Raw genomic sequence first — 21,592 nt, forward strand, 5'->3', positions numbered from 1 at the left:
CGCGCTCGTAAGCTTGCAGCTCGTCGTCACTTTGGAGGGGACAAAAACAAAAACGCTTGTCATTCGACAACAATTGCTGCTGTCGGCGCATCTTTAGGTTGGGCCCGAGGTTTGAAGCTCCAAGCTGCTTCTGTGACTCGTCGACTGCCTTTCACTCTGCAATTGTATCCACAAGACAAAAGTTGCTGCTGTCTCCCCGTCCTGTCGAGTCTATCTGTTCCGTCTAGCAGACGCTCCGTTAAAAGCAATGCCTCCCACCGTCATCCTAGTTCGCCACGCCCAAGCCCGGCACAACGTCCATAATAAGTGCTTCCTTCACCGCTGAGGCTTCCTCAAGACCACCATGCCTGACTATTAGCACAAGAGTATGACATTCCCGACCCGGAACTCTCAGAGCTGGGCCAGCAGCAGTGCCGCGCGCTCGAGCAGCATCTTCGTCAGCATCTGCCGCTTGCCGACAAGGTCGAGCGCATAATCACTAGTCCCATGCGACGCACATTGGAGACCACCACTCTGGGTCTTGACTGGCTTATCAAACGAGGTGTCCCTGTAGAAGCTGATGCTCTCTGGCAAGGTAATTGACCCCTTTTCTCTACTTCTGCTCAACCAAATCAACCCGACTCGCGGTATTGCGAAAAGACTGTATAGCCGTTTCTAGCCTATACACGAGAGCCGATGCAGGGCGCAGCACCGTTGACCGTTGACTTGTTTTTGAGCATTGATGGCATGCATTGATATCGCCCTACATGTCGATCTCTTTTGTTTATACATGCGCTCGTACATCTTGCTGTTGAGCAAGCAATGGAGTGGGCTATACATATTTCCTGGATTTTCGAACGATTCCTCTCGGTGCCTGCGAGTCAGTTGTCTGAGACCTGTTGCGCCATCTCCAGCCCATGACTTGCAGGAGTATAATTTGATATCACCAGGACTGAATTCCACGGTAGCGTACTTGTCGCAATACAGATTGCATTGAGCATGTGGAGTCTGGTCCCCAAGATTATTTTGGCGGCAAAGCACTCAATGAACTGCCTGCCGTAGGACTGATATAAATCTGACTATGGAGCCGCTACCTATATACCCGCATTACCATTGGGAGACACACCATGAAGACTTACCCATGCAAATACCACCCAGACACTCAAGACTAACCTTCAACCCTTCCCAGAAAACTCCGACAAACCCTGCGACACGGGCAGCCCTCTCGCCGACATGAAACCCCTCTTCCCACACATCGACTACACAACCGTCGACTCCCTTTGGCCCTCCAAAACCGGCCCTTATGCCTTCACCCGCAGTGCAACCATCGCCCGCGGCCAATCCTGCCTGCACTCTTTGTACTCTCGCAAAGAAAAAGTGATCGCCGTAGTCTCTCACTCGGGCTTCTTGAGATGTGCAATCAGTCTTTGCAAATACGCTAATGCTGATTATCGTGTTTTTGAATTCAAAGACAAGGCAGAGGGTGAAGAGTTAGAGTTGGTGGAGTGGAAGTTGACGGAGAGCAATGGGGGTGGATTGGGGGAGAGCGAGAAGGGGAGGGCGAAGATTGAAGAGACTGACTTCCCCGAGGAGCAGGCTGAGGAGGTTGAGCAGCAGTTGGGTGGTAAGACTGATGGTGAGGCTGTTAAGGAGGTTCCTGAGAAGAAGTAGAGAGGTAGAAATATAAATTAGAGTTGTGATTGGTTCTATTACACAATACCATTCTTGGATGTGACATTATTGTCCTCCCTGTACTCCTGTGCGCCCAATGATGCTATCGCGGTCTCCACTGTGCTAGACCTTCCTAACAAGACACTTCGTTATGCTAAACCAAAAACCTCTGCTTGTGAAACACTCATCTCCTCTACAATTCCATGTCATCGTCGTCATATGACAAGATGGGGCGCGAGGCAAACCCTCGCTGCTGCTCAACTTGAGCATTCATCGCCTGCAGCTGTTCGAAGCTGCGTGCCTGTGCCCATGATGCCTGTGCATCCTCCATCTCCCTCGGGCGATCATGCTGCTCGACTTGTGACCTCCACAGCCCGCCAGAGCAGGAAGCATACACAGGCTCGCTGTGCGCAGAGTGTGCATAGCCGGACTCCATGTAGGGCTCTGCTTGAGCGTCATCCACCTGTGCACGCATACGCTCTTCATAGCGCAGTGCGGCCAACTGCTCTTCATATGCCAGGCTGGTCTCTTGCTGCCAGTTTCGAGATGGCTGTGGAGGAGAGATGCGCCAGAGCTCGAGCAGGCGCAATCGCTGGTCGTAGTCTGCGTTGGTGAAAAGCTTGACTTGCGAATTGCTCAGCGAGGTAGGTTCGATGTCGTGGTTGCGCAGCATCGATGCCAGGTGGATGGGCGTCATGTTGCCGGTGCTGTTGTCAAGAGGGCTGCCGCTTAGGGGAGAGTCGGCGCGAGGGGTTGCGGCTTGCTGTTGCTCGGGTGCTGGCGAGATGTGCAGATAGCTAGCGGGAGTGTAGTGCTGTGAGCTGTAGTAGATGGGTTGAGTACTGTGGCCGAGGAACTGCTTGTCGGGTGTGGACTGCGGAAGTGTTTGGTTCAGGCTCATGTTGTGGGCAAAGAGCCGAGCCAACTCGTCTTGCTGATACTGCGACATGATGATGATAGTATGTGCGAGGTTCTGTCACTGCTGATTTCTCTAGAACGAGTGTCAGTAGACGGCCTCTCTATCAGAGAAGGCTTTGTTGTACATATTGCAAGTGACGAGAAGTTATGGCTCAGGCAGCAGCGAAAGGTATGGAGGGAGATGCGGAAGGTGTGTTGGCAGATGCGGAAGTTACGTGAAACAGGGACGATATGGAACGAAGAAAAGAAAAAGTCGTGATCGCAGTGCTGGAATTAAACGGACTGGTACTGCTCCAACCTGATGTGTTTCTGCCCAACTGTGCTCCGCCTAGGAGAAGGCTAATATGGAGTGGAAACAAGCGGTGTCCAAGGGGCGGTGGGGTAAATGAGCAATCCAACTACAAGGAGAGTAGCCGCAGAACGTAGCAATAATGAAGAGGAATGGTGGCTACAAGGATCAGGTTCGTGAATGCTAGCAGAGAGATGCAGTGTTGTACAGAAGATATATGGTGGGAGAGGGCGGGGTTGGGAAAAGTTGGTGGGCGGAAACGGATACATGCCATCGTCATCGGCGACGAGGTTTATCCAAGTCACATGGCTCTATTGTTGGACAGAAGCAGGCAAGGAAGGGCGATACTGGTCATTCACGCCTGTGACAATCTACTGACAAAATGCTGTGTTTTTAAAGCAACGCGCAGAAAGGAGACATGTCAATATGTATCTTATTGAGTGTTGTGCATACTCAGAGTAATTAGGAGTGATGGCGATCTTTTGACAAAGTACGGACGATGACAGGGTGACGGCGGTCGGAGCCTTGGCGTGCGTCTTCCGCCGCGAGATGGACGAGCTCCATACGGGAGAGAGCTGCGTCGATACATCACAGACAGAATAGCCAAACACCACATCTTTGCATCTGCGCATCTCCATCTCGCGTATCCCCTTCACTCACTCACTCAACTCAACTCCTGTTGAGCCACCGCTTCTTCTCTCCACCCCCGAAATCTCGTCGCCTTCTCCTTCACACCGTCATCAGCCACAACCATGGTCAGTAAACGCCGCTTCCTGCTGGCGCACAAACTCAGGCTGACTGTTCGTCTCAAGACTTCGATAGGAACGGGCTACGATCTGTCCAACTCGGTCTTCTCCCCTGATGGACGTAACTTCCAGGTCAGTCCTCTAATCAGTATTCGTCGCGAAACGCATCACCTAACGACTAGCCTAGGTCGAATACGCTATGAAGGCTGTCGAGAACGGCGGCACTTGCATCGGTATCAGATGTCGTGATGGTGTTGTTCTGGCACTGGAGAAGCTCGTCACCTCCAAGCTATTGAAGAAGGATGCAAACAAGAGGATAGCCACCGTTGATCGCAACATTGGTGTCGTATGTTCAAATCGGCGCTTTACTATGGTTCTCGTAAGCTAACACAACCATAGGTCTCCACTGGTCTTCTTCCCGATGGTCGCCACTTTGTCACTCGTGCCCGCGATGAGGCCTCATCATGGCGTTCTCTCTACAAGCAACCTATCCCCGTCGCCTCCCTCGCCGACCGCATGGGATCCTACGTTCAAGCCTACACTCTCTACTCATCAGTCCGCCCCTTCGGTATCACCGCCATTATCGGTGGTTGGGATTCTGAGCTCGAAGTGCCCGTCGACGCACAAGTTGGTTCCGGCCCGTCAAGCGGCAGTGGTGGCAAGGTGCCCGATGCAAAGGAGGGTGGTCCATACCTGTACATGATCGAACCATCCGGATCATACTGGGGATACTACGGCGCAGCTACTGGAAAGGGAAGACAAGCAGCCAAGGCGGAACTCGAGAAGTTGAAGCTCACTCCCGACCAAGGCGGCATCAGCCTGGAGGAGGGCGTCAAGGAGGCAGCAAGAATCATCTACGTGGCACACGAGGACAGCAAGGACAAGGAGTTTGAGCTGGAGATGACATGGATCAGCAAGGTCGACGGCCCGACCAAGGGCAGACACGAGGAAGTGCCAAAGGAGATGCTCGAGGAGGCAGAGCGTCTGGCCAAGAAGGCACTTGAGGGTGACGACGACGAGATGGAGGAATAAACCTACCAGTCATGACATGCATGTACGATACCGCGAATGGCGGCCGAATGTTGAAACCAGAGATTACAAGCAGGCAATGTGTGACAGGGGAATGGCTATTTTACACTTTTGAACAAGACTCAATCTAACCAGTCTTAAATAGACCGGGGCCCGTGTCGAAGCGGGAGTTGTCGCCCAGCTTCTGTCTCTTCTCGACTCTGTTGTCGACGGCACCCCAGTTGATAGACTTCCACCATTCAATCAGGTACTTTGCCTTTCCATCCACACCATATTGAGGCAGGTAGCAGTGTTCCCAGGTGCTGACACAAAGAGCAGGGGTGATGAGTTCAGTGCCTGGAGGAAGCTTGGGAGCTTCTCTTCCACGAGCGGATGTCGAACCGAAAGAACCAGCCGAACCATTGTAACCGATTGCCGTGTTCTGGTCGACGCCCTGTTGGCGGTAAATGGCCTCGGGGTATGGAGTGCCGGCATTGTAGGTAGTCAAGATTCTGTATTCGGGCAGAGAAGAGGTGTTTCCAGCGGACGAGGTGGCGCGGTGCTTTGCTTGGACCAGCCAGACGAAACCAGGGCCGGTCATTGCGTTTGCGGTGGTCAACATTGTCCTCCAGAGGGTGTCGATGCTGCCGAAGGACTTGATCAGGGCGTCTCTGAGGACGGGGTATTGCTCAAGACTGTTGTTTTCGAGCGAGGGTGACAGCGAGTCGAAGAAGAAGTGCGTGTTGTGAGCCATACTGGCGGCGGCGAAGACGGAGGCCATGGTGGGGTTGCGCGCGAGGGAGAGGACGAGCTGCTTGGTTGTAGAGTTTTCGTGGTCGGTGCCTGATTGGAAAAGGACATGTTAGAAGAGTGGTCGGGCATGTCGCGCGGTGGTAATGGTGTAGCAACCTTTTGTGGCTTTGTTCAATCGGTCGACGAGGAAGGCCATGTTTTTGTTGTATGCAATGTCATATGATTCTTCGTTGAGGAAGCCAGCGACTCCCTTCTCCTCAAACTCTTCCTTGTAAATGAGGTTGGGGACCTCGTGGAGTGATGTCGGTATTGAGGCATGGAATTGTCTCGCCTGCGCCGATGGTGGTAAGTAATTGGACATGGTGTATCGACAGACTGGGAGGACATACGCTGGCGCGCGAACCAAGCAAAGGAGCCCATGCGCTTCTTGAGCGTGCTAGTCTTTGTAGAACCATTGTTGGAATGCTGTATATATGGCGACGGCGAGGTCAAAAGTCTCGAGGGCGCTGTATAATTCGCGATCGCCGGACGGAGAATTCCGATATGCAATCGCCGGAGGTTTGTGCTACTGCCTCGAACTATGATTGCAACGTCTTGGATTTCGGATTGGACTTTGTGAAAGGATAAGCAGATATCGTCAGAATATTCCCAGCTACGTATTCTTCTCGTGTCGAATGCAATGGGCGGTAACCAGCATGCGATGGAGGTGCAGGCCGGGGCTGCATATGCCGGGGCTGGCTGGCTGGAGCGATTCCGAGACTTGCTTGATGGGCATTGCAATGTCTCGACCCGCTTGACAAGTACTCCAAAATACACCATCTATTTCTGTTCCGACTCTGCAACCATGCCGCATACTTGATACGCCCACACAACCAACATTTATCCGCCTCTAGCGTGTTAGCCCTCGCATATCCTCTCTTTGGCAGCTTAGAATCTTCGCAACAACCCCTTTCCACTCTCGCACATCGTCACCTTCGACAAAATGGCTAGTACAGTCACTAAGAGGCAGCAGGCTCGCAACGAGCGCATGCTGCAGGATCTGTTGAAAGTCTCTGGAAACGACAGATGCGCCGATTGCGCTGCCAGGAACCCAGGTGAGCAAGCCTGAATAGAGACAAATTCTTCTGGAACTTGCATGCTGACATTGTACTAGCATGGTCGAGTTGGAGTGTGAGTACCACTCACTTGCGTGTCGTGTGCTTTTCTGACAACAACAACAACAACAGCTTGGAATCTTTCTCTGCATGAGCTGCGCCGCCATCCATCGCAAAATGGGCACTCACATCTCAAAGGTCAAGTCGCTGAGCATGGACAGCTGGTCCCCTGACCAGGTCGACAACATGAAGCGCGTAGGAAACACGACATCGAACCGCACCTTCAACCCGCAGAATGTCAGGCCCGACATTCCTGCCGATGCTGACGAGGTCGGCGGTGTCATGGAACGCTTTATTCGCCAAAAGTACGAGCACAAGGCCTTGGTTGGCTCAAGGCCTAGAAGTCACACGGTCGGGGGCGCCAGTGTCAGTTCGACCGAAGGAGTCCCACCACCGCTGCCGCCAAAGCCTGGCAAGAAGTTCGGCTTCTCACTCGGAGTCCGCTCATCTTCGGCCACTCACCAAAAGTTCACACCTCCACTGTCGCCCGCCTTGACTGGTAGTGACAGGAGCTCGACGCCGCCTGCTGGAAGGATGAACAAGCAATCGCGTGTGTTTGGTTCGGCTGTTGGCAATCAAGAGGAGGAGACATTCGACACGAAACTGGCATCGCTTAGAGAGATGGGTTTCCCAGACACACGCCGCAACTCGATGGTTTTGAAGAATGTGAACGGGAACTTGGACAAGGCAGTCGAGACGCTTGTGCGCTTGGGCGATAGCACGTCAGGGGCTCATGGTACTTTGACACCCATGTCTGGTAGTACGAGTGGCTCCAACGCAAACGGCCTCTACATTGAGAAACAGAGAGCACAGCCAGAAAAGGCTGCTGCCTCGACGAACCCCTTTGATGCACTGGATCTACAGCCTCCACGTCGTGCCTTCACTCAGCCCGCTCTCTCGACTGCAGCTCCGCAACCTTCATACAATCCCTTCCTCCAACCTCAACCTCAAAGCTCGGCGCAGCAACCCCTCCAAAACTCTTTTTCGGCCATGCAAATTTCCGCTCAACAGCCTCAGCAATACCAGAACAATCCATTCATGCCTCAGCAGATGCAACAACCCCTACAGGCACTTAACTACCCTCCTCAGGACACACAGCAATACCAGCAGCCCCAGGCACCCTCTAACCCCTTCTTGAGGAAAACACAGTCTCAAACATTTGCTCCTTCGAATCCATTTGGCATACAGTTATCAGCTGCTCCTCAAAATCCATGGCTGGCACAACCTCAAGGTCAGACACCACAGGCACAATCGCCTGGTGCATTCTATCAGCCTCAACAGGACTTCTTCTCCGCCCAATCACAGCAACCTCAATACCAACAGCAGCCCCAGCAGACCCAGCAGCAGCAGAACCTCTGCCAACAACAGCCTCAGCAGCTCGCTCCTCAACACACCTCGAACCCCTACGCGAACATGTCATCTCAACCCCAAACAAATCCTTTCCAGGTGCCTCAATCCAGTCAACCGGAACCCTATCAATCCTACCAGTCTGCTCAGCAGCAACAACAGCAGATGCCTCAACAAGAGCAACAGTTGTACCCACATCCCACTGGTCGCTACGGTAAAATGGACATCATGGCCCTCTACAGCCACCCTCAACTAGCGCCCTCAAGGCCCCTGCAATCTCTTCCTGAAAACAGTATGGCTCCTCCAATGATGCCCCAGCAACAAATGCAGCAGCCACCGCAACGAAGTGTCACCATGCCGGTTGGAAGCGGCAATATGAACCCCTTCGGCTCTGGCTTTGGAGCACCCCAACAAGAGCACCAGGCCACTGCAGGTGCTAGACACGTCAGCCAAGAAAGCCGAGATTTCGTGGGTATGGGAAATGCGAGACCCCATAGTCCTGATGCGTTTGCAGGTTTGAGCGCGAGGTATGCTCGTTAAGTCTTGCTCCATCTCTCGTCACTTCCAAGATATACCCGTGATTCTGTTTTTGCTCTGGACGTCTATCTTGTGTTTCTTGTCTATTGGGCAGCAATGGTCTACGAGGAAGAGGCACAATATCCTTGATTCACCTTTCCGTATACCGCCCTTTTGGCTGCTTCTTCTTCACCTTCTCTGTTTCAATTGGGCTTTGCCTCTTGGCCTTCGTCTGGCGAATCCCTATTAGGAGATGTTTTCACCTTCCTTTTTCATACCATTACCCATTCTTGTACATATACCTGCTCTTCCGTTCCTTCCTTCTGCATACAGCGAAATCACAAGGACTCTTTGGTTCGTCCAGCATTCGGCGTTCCTCGAACCAACGTTTATCAATTTCGTATCTTTCTTTGTTCAAAGTGGAATCTGCTTCGATCGTGCACCCTTGCTATTTCTGATGTGCTGCTGTTTCAGGGCATGCGCCCACTCCTTCGAAGCCCAAAGCCATTCAAATACTATCTTCTCCTCGGTTCGACGCACATGGCGTTGAGACCCATAGTTTCTCGAAAAAGACGTGATTGATTATCGATCAGATCTCGGATGGAATTTCCCCGGAGAGAGAGTCCGTCACCTTCAATGACGTCGCGTGTGAAGCCCTAAATAGCCCTCGTCTACCTATCTTAAGTATTTATCTGATCCTCTTTCCCCTTCCTGAGGTCAATAACATCTATCTGCCTATCACGAAGTCATTCAAAATGGTCAACATCTTCATTACAGGAGCCACTGGTTACATTGGCGGCGATACTCTGTACGAGCTCTACCACAAGCATCCCGAATACTCATACACTGCTCTGGTTCGCACGGCCGAGAAGGGCAAATCTGTTACAGACAAGTTCCCAAAGGTCAAGACTGTTCAGGGAGACAACGACAGTAGTGACTTGCTGAAGGAGGAAGCTTCCAAGGCTGACATTGTCATCCGTGAGTCTCTTTCCTCTCGCCCAGTCATTCGGTTATACTAATAGTAAGACAGATACCGCGGATGCTTCTGATCACGAGGGAGCTGCAAAGGCCATTGCCGAAGGTCTTGCCTCGGGCCACAATGCCTCCAAGCCTGGATACTGGCTACACACCGGAGGAACTGGTATTCTGACATACTTCGACTCATCAGCGGACAAGCTAGGCGAACACACGGACAAAGTCTTTGACGATTTGGACGGCGTAGCTGAGTTGATCGGTCTCCCCCAGGAAGCATTCCACAAGAACGTTGATCAAATCGTCATCAACGCCGGTACAAACGCCTCTGGTGCTATCAAGACTGCCATCGTATGCCCCCCTACCATCTACGGCGATGGCCGCGGACCTTCGCTCACCCGTGGCCGCCAAGTCTACGAACTCGCAAAGACGGTGCTGGAGATTCAAGCTGCTCCCATCATTGGCGGCGGCAAGGCAATCTGGAACAACGTCCACGTTCACGATCTAGCCCGCGCCTTTGTCCTCTTGGTCGAGGAAGCAGCAAACAACAACACTGATCCCAAGCTCTGGGGCAACAATGGCTACTACTTTACCGAGAATGGCGAGCACGTATGGGGAGATTTGAGCAAGGTTGTTGCCGAGAGTGCTAAGCAGCAGGGTTTGCTCAAGGAAGTCAAGAGCGAGCAGATGGATATGGAGACGGCCAAGAAAACTGCCGGGTTTGAGGCTATCAGTTGGGGATGGAACTCGAGGGGTAAGGCGAGAAGATTCAAAGAGGTGTTGGGTTGGAAGCCCCAGGAGAGGAGTATTGAGGATGAGGTGCCGACGATTGTTAAGAATGAGCATCAGAGGTTGCAGCAGGAGAAGAAGTAGAGTGGTTGTCTACTGCTCAGCTCACATCTGAACGTATGAGAGCATATAATATCAAATGAAACAGACTCACAGTACATGGCCATTCGAGAGGACGTAAAGATGCGAAAAGGGCCAGCAGGCCGTCTGATTTTGAAAGTAATGTACAATCGTGGTATGCCGATACAGAAATTGCCCCCTCATGTAATAACGCCGGTTTTGTGCAGATTGAGGTCGAAGAAAAGAAGAAAGACCAGGCCTAGCTAGTTCTTGGGCCACTTCTTCCAGCCTCTTCCGTGACCTCTCTCCTTCCAGTGACGGATCATCTCGGGCATATCAACCATAGCCTTCTCACGCTTGTCCAATCTGCCCTTCAGAGTACGTTCCCACATCTTTCCCTTGACCTTCTGGCCAACACCGGTACCCTTGACGCGGAGACCGTGTTCGGCGCGGCGACGAGCGACCTCGTCGGGCAGTTTGTGCGTGTATGGTAGCAAAGAGACGACGTTGTGCTTGATTGCGAGCTTGATGATCTCGGATTGCTTGCGGAGAGAGAAAGAGGCGGGCTGCCACCTTTGGGTGATGGGGTTCTTGAAGGGCATGAAAGGGTTCTCGGGTTTTAGGGATGGTTCGGGGACAGCGTCTTCTGAGATTGAGGTGGGCGTGTTTGCATTTGCATCGGCCGAGGAAGTGTTGGCGGCAATGGTTGTCGAGGCGGTGGTAGATTGTGACAGAGCGGGCGGAGGGTAGCGCTTGAAGAAGTTGAGAAGTCGCGGGGGCAGCGACTGTGCGAGTCGCACATGCTCTGGGTTGATTGTAGCCATTGTGATTGTGCTGTGTCTGCTGACCTCGTCGGCGCGGAAAGAGCGATTCGATGTTTCGACAATAGATTGGAGAATCTACGCGGAGTTTGCCGTTCTCCGGGGCCGCAAGCTCTCTCAAGGCGGCGGCGGCCATCGGCGTCATGCAGCGCCCGGCCGGTATGCTTGAGTTGCAACAGCTTGACAGCTAGCTAACAACCATTCAGTCCGACTGCCTTTTCAACTCGACCCTTCTGCATTCGTCATTCTTCAGGTCGTGCCTTCCTTGTCGACCTCTCATACCGAAACCACTCACCTCTTTGATCCTCGCCTGATCCTCTCGTCACAACCATGGTGAGTAGCCCATACCATTACTACCACGAATGCACTCAGCTGATCATCACCATCTAGTCCAACCCTTTCTCAATAAGTCCGTCGCATCCTCATAACCACACGTCCTTCTCTCACTGATAACCTCAACAGATGGCGGTGCCTGTGTTGCCATGGTCGGCAAGGACTGTGTCGCCATCGCCTGCGATCTCCGCCTCGGTCTCCAAGCCTTGACCGTCTCCAACAATTTCCCCAAGATCTTCAACTACGGCGACGTATACCTCGGCTTGACTGGTCTCGCCACTGATGTCCAGACTGTCAGCGAGCTGTTCCGTTACAAGGTCAACATGTACCGCCTGCGCGAGGAGCGCCAAATCTCGCCCCAGACCATGGCCAACCTGGTTTCATCTTCTCTCTACGAGAAGCGTTTCGGCCCATACTTCATCTCTCCCGTCATTGCTGGCATTAACCACACCACTGGAAAGCCCTTCATCTGCGGCTTCGACAGCATCGGTTGTATCGACTTTGCAAAGGACTTCATCGTCAGCGGAACCGCCAGCGACCAGCTCTTCGGTACTTGCGAAGGCTTGTGGGAACCCGATCTTGTACGAACCGTCACATCTGCGCCTGCAAGAGCCTTGAATACTGACATGCATATTAGGGCCCCGAGGACCTCTTCGAAACCATTTCACAAGCTCTGCTCAACGCTGTCGACCGCGATGCCCTTTCAGGCTGGGGAGCACACGTCTACATTATCGAGAAGGACAAGGTCACCAAGAGGCTGCTCAAGGGTAGACAGGATTAGACCATACTGAACCGGGTGCGAATTAGACCGCGGTCGATAAGCGTACGTACGTATTCTGTACAACACGAAGGAGGGCATTGGCATTGCGGACGGCGCTCAGGAGTTGAAAGGCCGCCATCACATGTGCGGCCGTCACGTTACGTCTTTCTTAGGTTCTTCTCATGAAATTTCACGGCCCAAATCATGGCTTTCTCAACCTTTTCCCGCCAACCTTCTTTCTCGCTTGTTGCCTCTCACTTCCGCCGACCTCTTCTTCGTCTCTGATCAGTCAAGAAGTCACTCGGTTCATCGGTGTGTATGCGGCGTCGTTCGCCAACTGTTGAGAAGTACGTTTTTCTATGAGATCATGCAACTAACAAGTCGCTACCACAACCTTGTGAGTCGTTCATCGCCTCTCCTTGCCCGTTCTAGCCGCCTGGCCTGAATTTCTCGCACTGAGTTGCGCCAGCCGACCAAGCTACCATTTGTGAGGTATGTGTGGTTTTGCATCCGGCGGTTAACAGGACAGCGCTTATCGGAAATTCTTCCCTTTCTACTTTTCCGCTTGCGTTGCACTCAAGCCTTTGACGGGCAACATATATCGTTGGTGGCACAATTCAAGTACTGCTGTTGGTTGTGGTCACGCTTCGATGATGCCTGTGAGCACCGGACTGCGAGTTAGTTGCTACCTCTTGCCATTTCTTGCACCACCACTAAGGGATTATCGATGCCTGTACCATGTATTGCCTGCTCTGCGTCGTAGATCTGTCCGCTTTTGTCGATCGTTGCAACATTTGAGTACAGTATGCTATACCGTCCTTTGACTGACAAGCCAGGATGTGGTCGGCCTTTCTGCCTCTACATATCGGTACAGGCAACAATCGGAACAATCGGACTACCTTCTACATGCAGCGCTCAGGTGACTGATCTTGCATGCTGCCATGGCATGGGCATACAACCTTTCTATGGTCGCGCATATGCACATGTCGTGTCAATCAAGACGTGGTCCGGCTGGACGGCTGCACCATGCAAGAGTATTCAGCTCTCTCTCCTTGAGCACACCTCACTCACTGTGGGTGAACTACCTTCCGTGCCCTCGGCCTAGTCCCTCTAACCTGTCAAGCTTTTGCGAAGACCAACACACCCAGGCTACTCCACCCCTCCCAACAACCAATATTGCGAATCTGCCCCTCTTGGCTGTCTGTGGGTGACGATGGAGATAACTTCTATCTGGCCGTATGCTGTAAACTTTACCGTCCCTTTGGAAAAACATAGACTATGGTAACACCTTCCTAAGCTATCAAGGCAACAGCGAGTTGCTCTGTTGCCGTTGGTGAGGAGTCTTCGTTGCATCTTCCACGTATCAAGGCTTCATGTTCATTGACAGTAGTGGTGATTTATAGGTGCTGCTTTCCTCTTCTTCCAGCCTTTTGTAAAACAAAGACACTTGGACGACGGTATTCGCTCCTAGAAAGCATCATCTACTCCGATTCCTACCTGGACAATATCGTACTTTTCTTTGAACCTTTCAGTCTATTGATTCAAACTTTTGGTTTGCTTCCAGAGTTGTAGCAACATGACTACATCAAGCGCACCTCAGACAGAGGCAGCCCCTCAGCCAGGCCCATCGTGAGCATGATCCCAGAGTGGATATCCATATTTGATAAAACAGGTTTCTGACAGGATACAGTCGCATTGTGACTGCTGTACAGACCGGACTGGCCTACGATGTCGGAGAGCTGAGCCCCAACTCCCAAAAGAACGCCGCAGAAGGCCTCCGCAACGACAGAATGTCAATGGTCCGCTGCTACGAGCGCGACGACGACTTCCACTTTGAACTCCAAGAGCGTATCCGTGTCACTGTCCCTGACGAAGGAGCCCCGACTTGCTCGACTTGTCCTGACGACCAAGGTCGTGCCTGCCGCCACATCTGGTGGGTCAACGATCAGATCTTGAGTACCGTTATTCCCGGGCAAGCTCGATCTCATTTCCAGTATCAAATTTCTCGTGATGGACAGGCTGTTCGGAGGGCTGATGAGCAGGAGCCTTTGATGTTTCATGGATTTTTGAAACAGGGGGGTCTTGAGCGTCTTGCGAGGCTTGGTGGTTGGTGGAAGCAAGATCCCATGGTTCAGCAAGATGTCAGAGAAGTTGAAGAGACGGTCACGCGTACCCTTTCGACCTTTGAGCCTTGCGGTGTGCTTTCCAAGCAACACGGTCAAGATAACTTTGAGATGTTGCAGCAGGAGTCGCAGTAAGTTTGTCCTTTGCCACATTCACTCTCGTTTCGTCTGACTTTCGTCGCAGAGCACTCTTTGCACGATACAAGAACGAAGTGATCAGACAGGTCCAATCTCAGCCCTTCCTGCTCATCGCTCTGGGCGCAGCAGTCCCCGAAGCCTCGCGAGCCCTCTTGCATCTGACCAAAATCCACAGCCGCATCGAGCGCATCTTCTTCGACTACGGACTCTGGATGGCGATGCGCACGCCCGAAGACAGCAACCTCGAAGCCACTTCCATAGCTCTCCACGATGAGATGACCTACTTGCGCTCGTTTGTTGTCAGCCACAATCCTGCCACCATGGCTGTCACTATGCAACTCAAGGTTGCTGGCATCTTGCTGTATACTCTGGAGCAATTGGTGCAGTATGCAGGAGATATCCAGCAAAATGCTGTGGTGACTATTCCTCAATACTCTGGTCTTGGACTCCAGGATAGAAGTTTGTTGCATAAGATGATTGATCCTAGATCTCCTGAGATCTTCGTACTCAATATTCTGAGGACACTCGGTGAAGAGGTTAGGTATAGCAAGATGATCCAGGAGAGAGTTGAGGCTTTGGCGGATAAATTGAGGGAAGGAGATGAGCCTTGTCCGGCGAGGTATATCGAGTTATTGGAAAAGTTTGTTGGGCTTGACGGGTGATTGTTGGAAGATGAGAGGTTTCTGGTGGTCGCGCTGACTTTTCTTGTTTCCTCTTGCTTCATTTGTTCTTTTCCTATTGTCTCTCGTTGCAGCCGTGGAGGATCGTTTTTTTCTTGCCTCGATCTAATATGATTGTTTCTTTTGTCTCTAGGACATGAGTGGTCCGTGGCCTTGGGATTGAGCTTGCCTTGTCAATCGAGCTTCTCTCATACGTGTCAAGATGACGGCGCTTCAGATGCGTCGAGCTGTTCCTTTCGTGCTCTCATTGCCTTCATGTTTCTGACGTCTTCGTAACCTTCGGGCATTATCTTGTTCCAGTCTGGGCTCTCTGATGGCACATAGCAGCTTGTGCAGAGGTAAACGTCGGGGTCGACCAGACTCTGCCAATGCAGCTTTCCGCCTCCGGTCCTTGTAAACTTGCAACCAGCACAATGATGCTCGGTCTTTTCATCGTAACGAATGGGGCGGTGTGTCTTCCAGGGCAATTCTTCTCTCACCCACGGTGTTCTCACCCAGTTTCTGATTTTAGCACGCATCGAGTAGATCTCGTCATGTTTTTCCTTGCGAGCGTAAATGGCTTTTCGATATGCCAGTCGCTCTGCGCGCCATATTGGATCATTCAAGTATCGAGAAGTCGGCCAATAGAAGTCTTCGGGTTGCTGTGTCGCTGCCCGGTCGTTGAAGCGTTCCTTGTTTCGTTTGTAACATACCCTGTCGCGAAATCGTGTTCTATCGGTCGCTATCCAGAGTTTCTGATGTGCATGGCAGAGAGAGAAAGGTCGTGTCAGAGATGGCGTCCAGAGTGGTAGGTTAACCAAGCCTTTTGGTCTCGACAGAAGTGATTTCATGATCACAGACATGACGGCCGTCGCGGACAAAAGTGAGTTCTGTGATTTTGCCAGTGGTATGTAGATGTCCAAGTGTGCACGTGTTTGGCAGACAAAGGAAGGCCAGACGTCCCGTCGCAGGATTCTTTTGCATTTAATCATTTCTTGCAATTCCGCCGCCAAGGCTTTATTTGGGCGGCGTCATTCGTTCGTGGCCTTGCAGCAACTTTTGAGTCACCAACACCACACCCCCTCTGGCTACCCGTCCGTCGTCTCTACACCACCAAACGCACTCTTTGAACCAGACAGACACCGCAATCATGGCTGATATTGTCAGTAACCCCGGGCGCATATACAGACAAGGGGAGGGAGCAGTGGCTGATGGGACTCTAAAATACAGGAAGAGCGCAAGCCGCGCAAGTCGGTCGCCTTCAGCGAGGGCACCACCATCGTCGACAGCAACGGCCAGGTCACCGAGGCCACCGAGCAGCACGGCGACAAGTCGAGCGCCGAGAACCACTCTGCCGGTACGAACAAGAAGCTCCCCGCAGCAGACCACGCACAAGAAGAGGACCCCAGCTCACCACCGCCCGCATCCACAGAAGGAGGTGTCGACGAGATGACCGCCATGTTCGAAGGCCTCGCCAAGAAGAAGAAGAAGTCGTCATCCAAGAAGGAAAAGTCGGCCGACGACGCAGAGGCCCCCGCCGCCGACGCCGAATTCGACCCCTCGGCCCTCAAGAAGAAGAAGAAGAAGGCCAAGAAGACCGAAGACGATGACTTTGAGGCCAAGCTGGCCGAGGCCGGCGCCAACGAGGAGGCCAACGACGACGAGCCCGTCGTGCAACAATCCACCAGCCAGGAGGGCGATCTGGAAAAGGGAACCGGCATCTGGCAGCACAGCAACACCACACCCATCGAGTACCCCCTGCTGCTCACCCGCTTCTTCTCCCAGCTCAACCACCACAACCCCGATCTTGCCTCTAGCGGCGGCAAGTCGTACAAGATCCCTCCTCCTCAGTGCTTGCGCGAAGGAAACAAGAAGACCATCTTCGCAAACATTTCCGAAATCTGCCGCCGCATGAAGAGAACCGACGAGCACGTCACCCAGTTCCTCTTCTCCGAGTTGGGTACCTCTGGTTCCGTTGCTGGTCAGGGTCAACTTGTCATCAAGGGTCGTTTCCAACAGAAGCAGCTGGAGAACGTTTTGAGAAGATATATTGGTAAGTTCTTCTACTCTTTCTTTCCAACCTTATCAAGTTTTGTTGCATTTCTGTGTATCTACCAACAAAAAAATGATGATGCAAAAGAGCTAACAAAGACACCCAAAACAGTCGAGTACGTAACTTGCAAGACCTGCCGCTCGCCGGATACAGAGCTCAACAAGGGTGAGAACCGTCTTTACTTCGTCACCTGCAACTCGTGCGGTTCCAGACGTTCCGTTTCTGCCATCAAGACTGGTTTCTCGGCCCAGATCGGCAAGCGCAGAAGACAGCAAGCTTAAGCGGGAAGAAAATTCGTCACGTCCTTCATGCCTTACTTTTTTCTCCATCGTTCACTCGATTTCATACCAAAAGATTTTCTTGCTCCTCTCTTCTATCTCAATGGCAGCGTTATGTGGAAGTGAATCCTCAACTTGTCCAGCCTGGAGATGTTGGTGCGGCGCTTGACCTCATTGTCAAACTCGTCTTCCAAGAAGCCGGCCTGCGGATCGGAGTCAATCACCTGATGCCACCCTGTGGGAACAAGGGGAGTTTTGACAGGAAGTTGTATCAGAGACGGGGCACACTCGTCCTCGAAGCTGTTTTCGCGTAGAATGAGACACAGGTCGCGTTGGAAGGGACGACAATTGTAATGGAACGTAGTAAACAAATCGCTTTCATGGAGTCGGTGTTGCAGGAAACAGGTGATGCAGTAGTGTGCCAGTGTCTTTGTGATTTCATTTTCGTTGGGAAGGTGTTCGTATGCGTAGGCCAGTGCTTTGCAGAGGTCTTTTGGCGGGCCTGGGTAGCTGGTTGAGAGCTCTAGTTCGAGGAATATACGCGCTTTGACCATCGTTTTGAGACTGGCGATATCGTAGGTTGATGCGAGGTGGAAGATCTCGATGTGTAGCAGGGCAGACATCTGGTCGTGGAGGCAATCGTTAGGTACGTAGTGTTCACATGTGTAGATGTGTCGTAGCATGCTCAGCACAGCTGTTAAAGAGACGTCTTGTATCGAGTACTTTGGTCCAGCCCTCGATTCCTCGAAGCTGAATGACAGAATCGGCGCTACCAACTCTATCGTGGCGAGATCCAAGTTCTTGAGCACCGTGGCCTTTTGTGTGTGCGGGTCTATGACCGTGAGAGTGGCATTGCCGCCTTGAGCGTGCGAGTCCAGGAAGGACATGTCATCCATCGTTTGTCTCTCCTTACTTTTGTCGAGGGCAGGCAACGGTGGATCGGCTATATAGCTGTCCACTGCATCTGGAAGGTTATGACTCCCATAGTTGGCTACCAACCGTCTGACACGATCCTCGGGGTCGGTCTCGTTTCTTATGCTCTCCAATTCGGCATCGTGTGTTTCGTTATCAAAGCGATCTCTGATGATAGGAGTGTCCTCAGAGTCTGATGCACTGTCCAAAGACATTCTCAGTCGTTGGCGTCCAGAGTGAGTGAGGCGTATGTTCTCTGCTATGGCGTTGTATCGTTGGTCTTCCATACGCTCTCGTGCGAGCATGTTGTCTCGGGAGTATGGATCGCTGTCCCGCAAGCCTGAATGATGCTCGAGAGCTGCTGCATGGTATTGTCGTACAGGATCGGCCGTATCTAGTGGGTCGGCGAGGCGTCGTTGACGAGAGCGTTCGAGAGACACTGCATAGCGACCCCAGTCAAAGCCACTGGTACGGGCGGTTGATGTCTGCGGCAAGGTGTCGGGAGGAGGGGGGAAACGCTGCTCCTCGTTGAAAGGGTCTTCATCTTTCCATACGCTCAATCTGGCGTCGAGCTCGAAGAGAGCGTGTTTGTTGGTCAATTGACGCAGATGCTCTCTTTCGGGTGAGCCGGGCATGGTTTTGTGGACAGATTGGAGCATAAAGGGTTTCATGGTAGTGGTGTTGAAGGAAAGAATGGAGATATTTGAAGAGAACAGAAAGAGAAAGAGCTGTGGATTGTGGCATGGCCGCAATCCTTCGTACCTACGGATGTGCAGCTAGGCAGCCGTCAGGGTGGTTCAGGTGGTGCATGTGATCAGGATGCCGCTCGAGCTACCCAATGAGCTCGACTTCCTTCACCAACAAAGTACTCGGTGAGCCGTTCCGCTGTAGGCACCACGTCTTGACGTCGGTCGAATTCCATAAAACCACGTCTCCAATGAGACGATTGTGCTTGAAGACACGGTGGCTAGCAGTGCTGTTTTACACTTTCGGCTGCCGCGGCGGACTCGACAGGGTTGCGGCTGAAATATATACAGGGAGTAGCGTGAGATCTCGTCAAGCCACCGTAGATCTGAGCGGACAAGACATGTGCAGCGATTGACAACTTGTCTCTGCAAGATTCACTCCAGGTATCTCGATGCTGGCAACTATTTGTATTCGAGGTACTCGAGGCATTTGATCGCAGAGGCAGACCGCAGGTTGGCCCCTCAATCGCATCTCGAGGATGACGAAGCCTTGGCGGCACCACCGCTACCAACGACGGTTACGTTGAACTAATGTGCATAGCATCCTCGAGACCAACGATTCTGTCATCCTCAGTTGCTTCCCGTATTCGACGAACCACCGTCCAGGACAGTCCCATCACAATCCGAACGTCCTCTCTCCGAAACAGCATAATTGGAGGCGAGCTTCCTTGGAAGCTATACAACCATGGGCTGGTACTCGCTGCTTCCTACGCACCTGAGCGACATTGAAGGCTGGATCTCGAGCATCTTTGTACTTTTCTCCTTTCTTGTTGGAAGCTGAAGATTCCGACTGACAACTCTCGGCATAGATGCTATTAGGCCTTGTGACAATAGGGCCATGGGCTCTCCTCCTCATCTACGACTTCGCCTACTACGTCTACCGCTCCTGCGCATACCATGTCCCGTTCATCGGCGGCAAAGCCCAAGGAAAGAGACGACCACGAGCACCGAGCTTGACTCAAAGACCTAGCGGTCGTAAGCGTGACGCTCCGAATGTGCCCATACCTCCCTCCACGGCCATACACCAACACGAACTCGCTCCCGAGAAGCGTTCGTATGAACAAAGATAAAGCGGTGGACCAATGCTCTCATTGACCTTCAGCCTGCAAGTCTGGCTGTTCTGCAGGAACACAACGCAAAGGCATCAAGACTGGCTCAAATTTTGATTGAGGCCTCGATGGTCACACTATCATTAACCCCCATTCTACTGCTCTCACGAGGAAACGACTATCACGAAACGAAATCAATCCAATCTTTAAGCAAAAATGCCGTTTGTCGCATGTCATTCATTTCTCTTGTGACAATAATATCTCAATTAACTAAACAGCTGCTTCGCCAGCCTTCTCTCTGAACCAATTCCTCAACCATACTCCTTCGGCAGAGTCATGGATGTTCTGGCCTCTAGGTCCTAACAGCATGAAGAAAGAGTGGTACTCATCCAGCAGTTGCTGTCGCCTCCTCTCAAACTCATCGCCATCGAACTTGTCCTCCCATCCACAATCCTTGAACAGTTGACGCTTGAGGGTAAACATGTTCTGCACAGCTCTCGCAACCTCCACCTTTGCGTTTGATTCCATTGGTGGTGCAGGAGGCGGCGCCGGTACTTCTGGAATGGGACAACCATATTCCATTGCTGTGTTGCGTAGTTGTTGAGCGCTGGCATGTCGCATGGATAGAATCTTTTGTCGTAGTGCTTTGTTGTCTGGCGCATTCTTCTCTACACCATCCAGCACCATCCCTATGCCCCAACCTTCTGGTAGCACCTGTCGGGTTGGAGAATGCTCGAGCGAGATTTGGTGCTCAGTAGCCAGCTGCTTAAGTTCGCGTGTGCTTAGAGAACCCGATTGCTCTCGACCCCTCAGGGCAGCGTTCAATGCAGGGATTCTCATTCGTGCCGCCTCGATGTGGCGACTTAATTTCGTGTGCTCGGCCTGCAACATTTCTGACTCGCCGTCGTATTCTTCGTAACGATTCGTTGCGCCTACGCCAGCGAGAAGGCTTGGTCGTGCGTGGATGTTGAGGACCTGGTAACATTCGCCCTCGTCACGCCATGGGATCCAGTCCAGACTGAGTAGCTCGTTGCGTAGAAGATCCCAAGATTGCTCTGTTGCTCGGTTGGGTTGGTGTTCGTATTCTGTGCTTTCGCTCTTGGAGGCCCAGCGTCTCATCCTTCCTACAGATATACTGTCAGCTACTGAAATAAGGGTTGTTTGTATGTTTCTGACTTACTGTCTCTTGTGTCATACAAGTACTCTGTGCCCCAGTCCCTGTCGCAGAATGTGATTTTGAACGCCCATGCTGGCAAACCGGTCTCGCCGCCTCGTAGTGGTTGTCTGGACGTTGCTATCGTATCATCCCATTCGTGACCTTCGAGATATGACATGGCGCCGCTGTCTGGTGCAATCGGTACACCCTCCTCTTGCTCCGACCAGTACTCCAGAGCTTCATTTGATGGGTAGGGTAGCAGTTCCATGAGAGCAATGGCTTCCGGTACATATCCAGCAGCCCTTAGTTGTTCAACGGCCACTGCCGGTTTTCCGGCTACTCCATATGGAGGATATATGACC

The 21,592-nt window shown here is 52.3% G+C and overlaps 14 protein-coding genes across 14 annotated transcripts; 8 read left to right on the forward strand and 6 right to left on the reverse strand.

Annotated features, from left to right (window-relative positions):
- Positions 1 to 247: 247 nt before the first annotated feature.
- Positions 248 to 1,650, forward strand: M436DRAFT_56348 (phosphoglycerate mutase-like protein; the record flags this gene model as incomplete). Its single annotated transcript, XM_013567998.1, has 3 exons — positions 248 to 295; positions 367 to 574; positions 1,169 to 1,650. The coding sequence occupies 3 exons, from the start codon at positions 248 to 250 to the stop codon at positions 1,648 to 1,650; spliced, it is 738 nt and encodes a 245-aa protein (XP_013423452.1).
- Positions 1,651 to 2,050: 400 nt separating this feature from the next.
- On the reverse strand, positions 2,051 to 2,587 carry M436DRAFT_9069 (uncharacterized protein; the record flags this gene model as incomplete). Its single annotated transcript, XM_013567930.1, has 1 exon — positions 2,051 to 2,587. A coding segment is annotated over one exon (537 nt), but the record flags the coding sequence as incomplete, so codon positions are not given.
- Positions 2,588 to 3,609: 1,022 nt separating this feature from the next.
- M436DRAFT_76185 (proteasome core particle subunit alpha 7) lies at positions 3,610 to 4,635 on the forward strand (the record flags this gene model as incomplete). Its single annotated transcript, XM_013568082.1, has 4 exons — positions 3,610 to 3,612; positions 3,670 to 3,735; positions 3,791 to 3,949; positions 4,003 to 4,635. 4 exons carry the CDS (start codon positions 3,610 to 3,612, stop codon positions 4,633 to 4,635), a joined length of 861 nt encoding a protein of 286 aa, XP_013423536.1.
- Positions 4,636 to 4,822: 187 nt separating this feature from the next.
- Positions 4,823 to 5,819, reverse strand: M436DRAFT_20403 (Fe superoxide dismutase-like protein; the record flags this gene model as incomplete). Its single annotated transcript, XM_013567949.1, has 3 exons — positions 4,823 to 5,454; positions 5,521 to 5,695; positions 5,754 to 5,819. Coding segments are annotated over 3 exons (873 nt in total), but the record flags the coding sequence as incomplete, so codon positions are not given.
- Positions 5,820 to 6,346: 527 nt separating this feature from the next.
- M436DRAFT_14578 (ArfGap-domain-containing protein) lies at positions 6,347 to 7,469 on the forward strand (the record flags this gene model as incomplete). Its single annotated transcript, XM_013567940.1, has 3 exons — positions 6,347 to 6,458; positions 6,518 to 6,534; positions 6,591 to 7,469. Coding segments are annotated over 3 exons (1,008 nt in total), but the record flags the coding sequence as incomplete, so codon positions are not given.
- A 1,667-nt stretch (positions 7,470 to 9,136) lies between these two features.
- Positions 9,137 to 10,226, forward strand: M436DRAFT_67321 (NAD(P)-binding protein; the record flags this gene model as incomplete). Its single annotated transcript, XM_013568055.1, has 2 exons — positions 9,137 to 9,359; positions 9,412 to 10,226. 2 exons carry the CDS (start codon positions 9,137 to 9,139, stop codon positions 10,224 to 10,226), a joined length of 1,038 nt encoding a protein of 345 aa, XP_013423509.1.
- A 248-nt stretch (positions 10,227 to 10,474) lies between these two features.
- M436DRAFT_13499 (uncharacterized protein) lies at positions 10,475 to 11,002 on the reverse strand (the record flags this gene model as incomplete). The annotated part of the gene is made up of 1 exon (XM_013567938.1): positions 10,475 to 11,002. A coding segment is annotated over one exon (528 nt), but the record flags the coding sequence as incomplete, so codon positions are not given.
- Positions 11,003 to 11,353: 351 nt separating this feature from the next.
- Positions 11,354 to 12,137, forward strand: M436DRAFT_85546 (proteasome subunit beta type-3; the record flags this gene model as incomplete). Its single annotated transcript, XM_013568083.1, has 3 exons — positions 11,354 to 11,360; positions 11,486 to 11,937; positions 11,994 to 12,137. The coding sequence occupies 3 exons, from the start codon at positions 11,354 to 11,356 to the stop codon at positions 12,135 to 12,137; spliced, it is 603 nt and encodes a 200-aa protein (XP_013423537.1).
- Positions 12,138 to 13,692: 1,555 nt separating this feature from the next.
- Positions 13,693 to 15,039, forward strand: M436DRAFT_76191 (uncharacterized protein; the record flags this gene model as incomplete). Its single annotated transcript, XM_013568084.1, has 3 exons — positions 13,693 to 13,745; positions 13,807 to 14,370; positions 14,424 to 15,039. 3 exons carry the CDS (start codon positions 13,693 to 13,695, stop codon positions 15,037 to 15,039), a joined length of 1,233 nt encoding a protein of 410 aa, XP_013423538.1.
- A 215-nt stretch (positions 15,040 to 15,254) lies between these two features.
- M436DRAFT_76192 (uncharacterized protein) lies at positions 15,255 to 15,899 on the reverse strand (the record flags this gene model as incomplete). The annotated part of the gene is made up of 1 exon (XM_013568085.1): positions 15,255 to 15,899. One exon carries the CDS (start codon positions 15,897 to 15,899, stop codon positions 15,255 to 15,257), a length of 645 nt encoding a protein of 214 aa, XP_013423539.1.
- A 367-nt stretch (positions 15,900 to 16,266) lies between these two features.
- Positions 16,267 to 17,370, forward strand: M436DRAFT_56387 (uncharacterized protein; the record flags this gene model as incomplete). The annotated part of the gene is made up of 3 exons (XM_013568009.1): positions 16,267 to 16,393; positions 16,469 to 17,089; positions 17,201 to 17,370. Coding segments are annotated over 3 exons (918 nt in total), but the record flags the coding sequence as incomplete, so codon positions are not given.
- Positions 17,371 to 17,462: 92 nt separating this feature from the next.
- Positions 17,463 to 18,914, reverse strand: M436DRAFT_56608 (uncharacterized protein; the record flags this gene model as incomplete). The annotated part of the gene is made up of 1 exon (XM_013568045.1): positions 17,463 to 18,914. One exon carries the CDS (start codon positions 18,912 to 18,914, stop codon positions 17,463 to 17,465), a length of 1,452 nt encoding a protein of 483 aa, XP_013423499.1.
- A 796-nt stretch (positions 18,915 to 19,710) lies between these two features.
- Positions 19,711 to 20,095, forward strand: M436DRAFT_56368 (uncharacterized protein; the record flags this gene model as incomplete). Its single annotated transcript, XM_013568005.1, has 2 exons — positions 19,711 to 19,776; positions 19,835 to 20,095. The coding sequence occupies 2 exons, from the start codon at positions 19,711 to 19,713 to the stop codon at positions 20,093 to 20,095; spliced, it is 327 nt and encodes a 108-aa protein (XP_013423459.1).
- Positions 20,096 to 20,344: 249 nt separating this feature from the next.
- Positions 20,345 to 21,193, reverse strand: M436DRAFT_56157 (uncharacterized protein; the record flags this gene model as incomplete). Its single annotated transcript, XM_013567960.1, has 1 exon — positions 20,345 to 21,193. One exon carries the CDS (start codon positions 21,191 to 21,193, stop codon positions 20,345 to 20,347), a length of 849 nt encoding a protein of 282 aa, XP_013423414.1.
- Positions 21,194 to 21,592: the final 399 nt, after the last annotated feature.

Source organism: Aureobasidium namibiae (assembly GCF_000721765.1).
Source record: "Aureobasidium namibiae CBS 147.97 unplaced genomic scaffold scaffold_21, whole genome shotgun sequence".
NCBI lineage: Eukaryota > Fungi > Ascomycota > Dothideomycetes > Dothideales > Saccotheciaceae > Aureobasidium > Aureobasidium namibiae.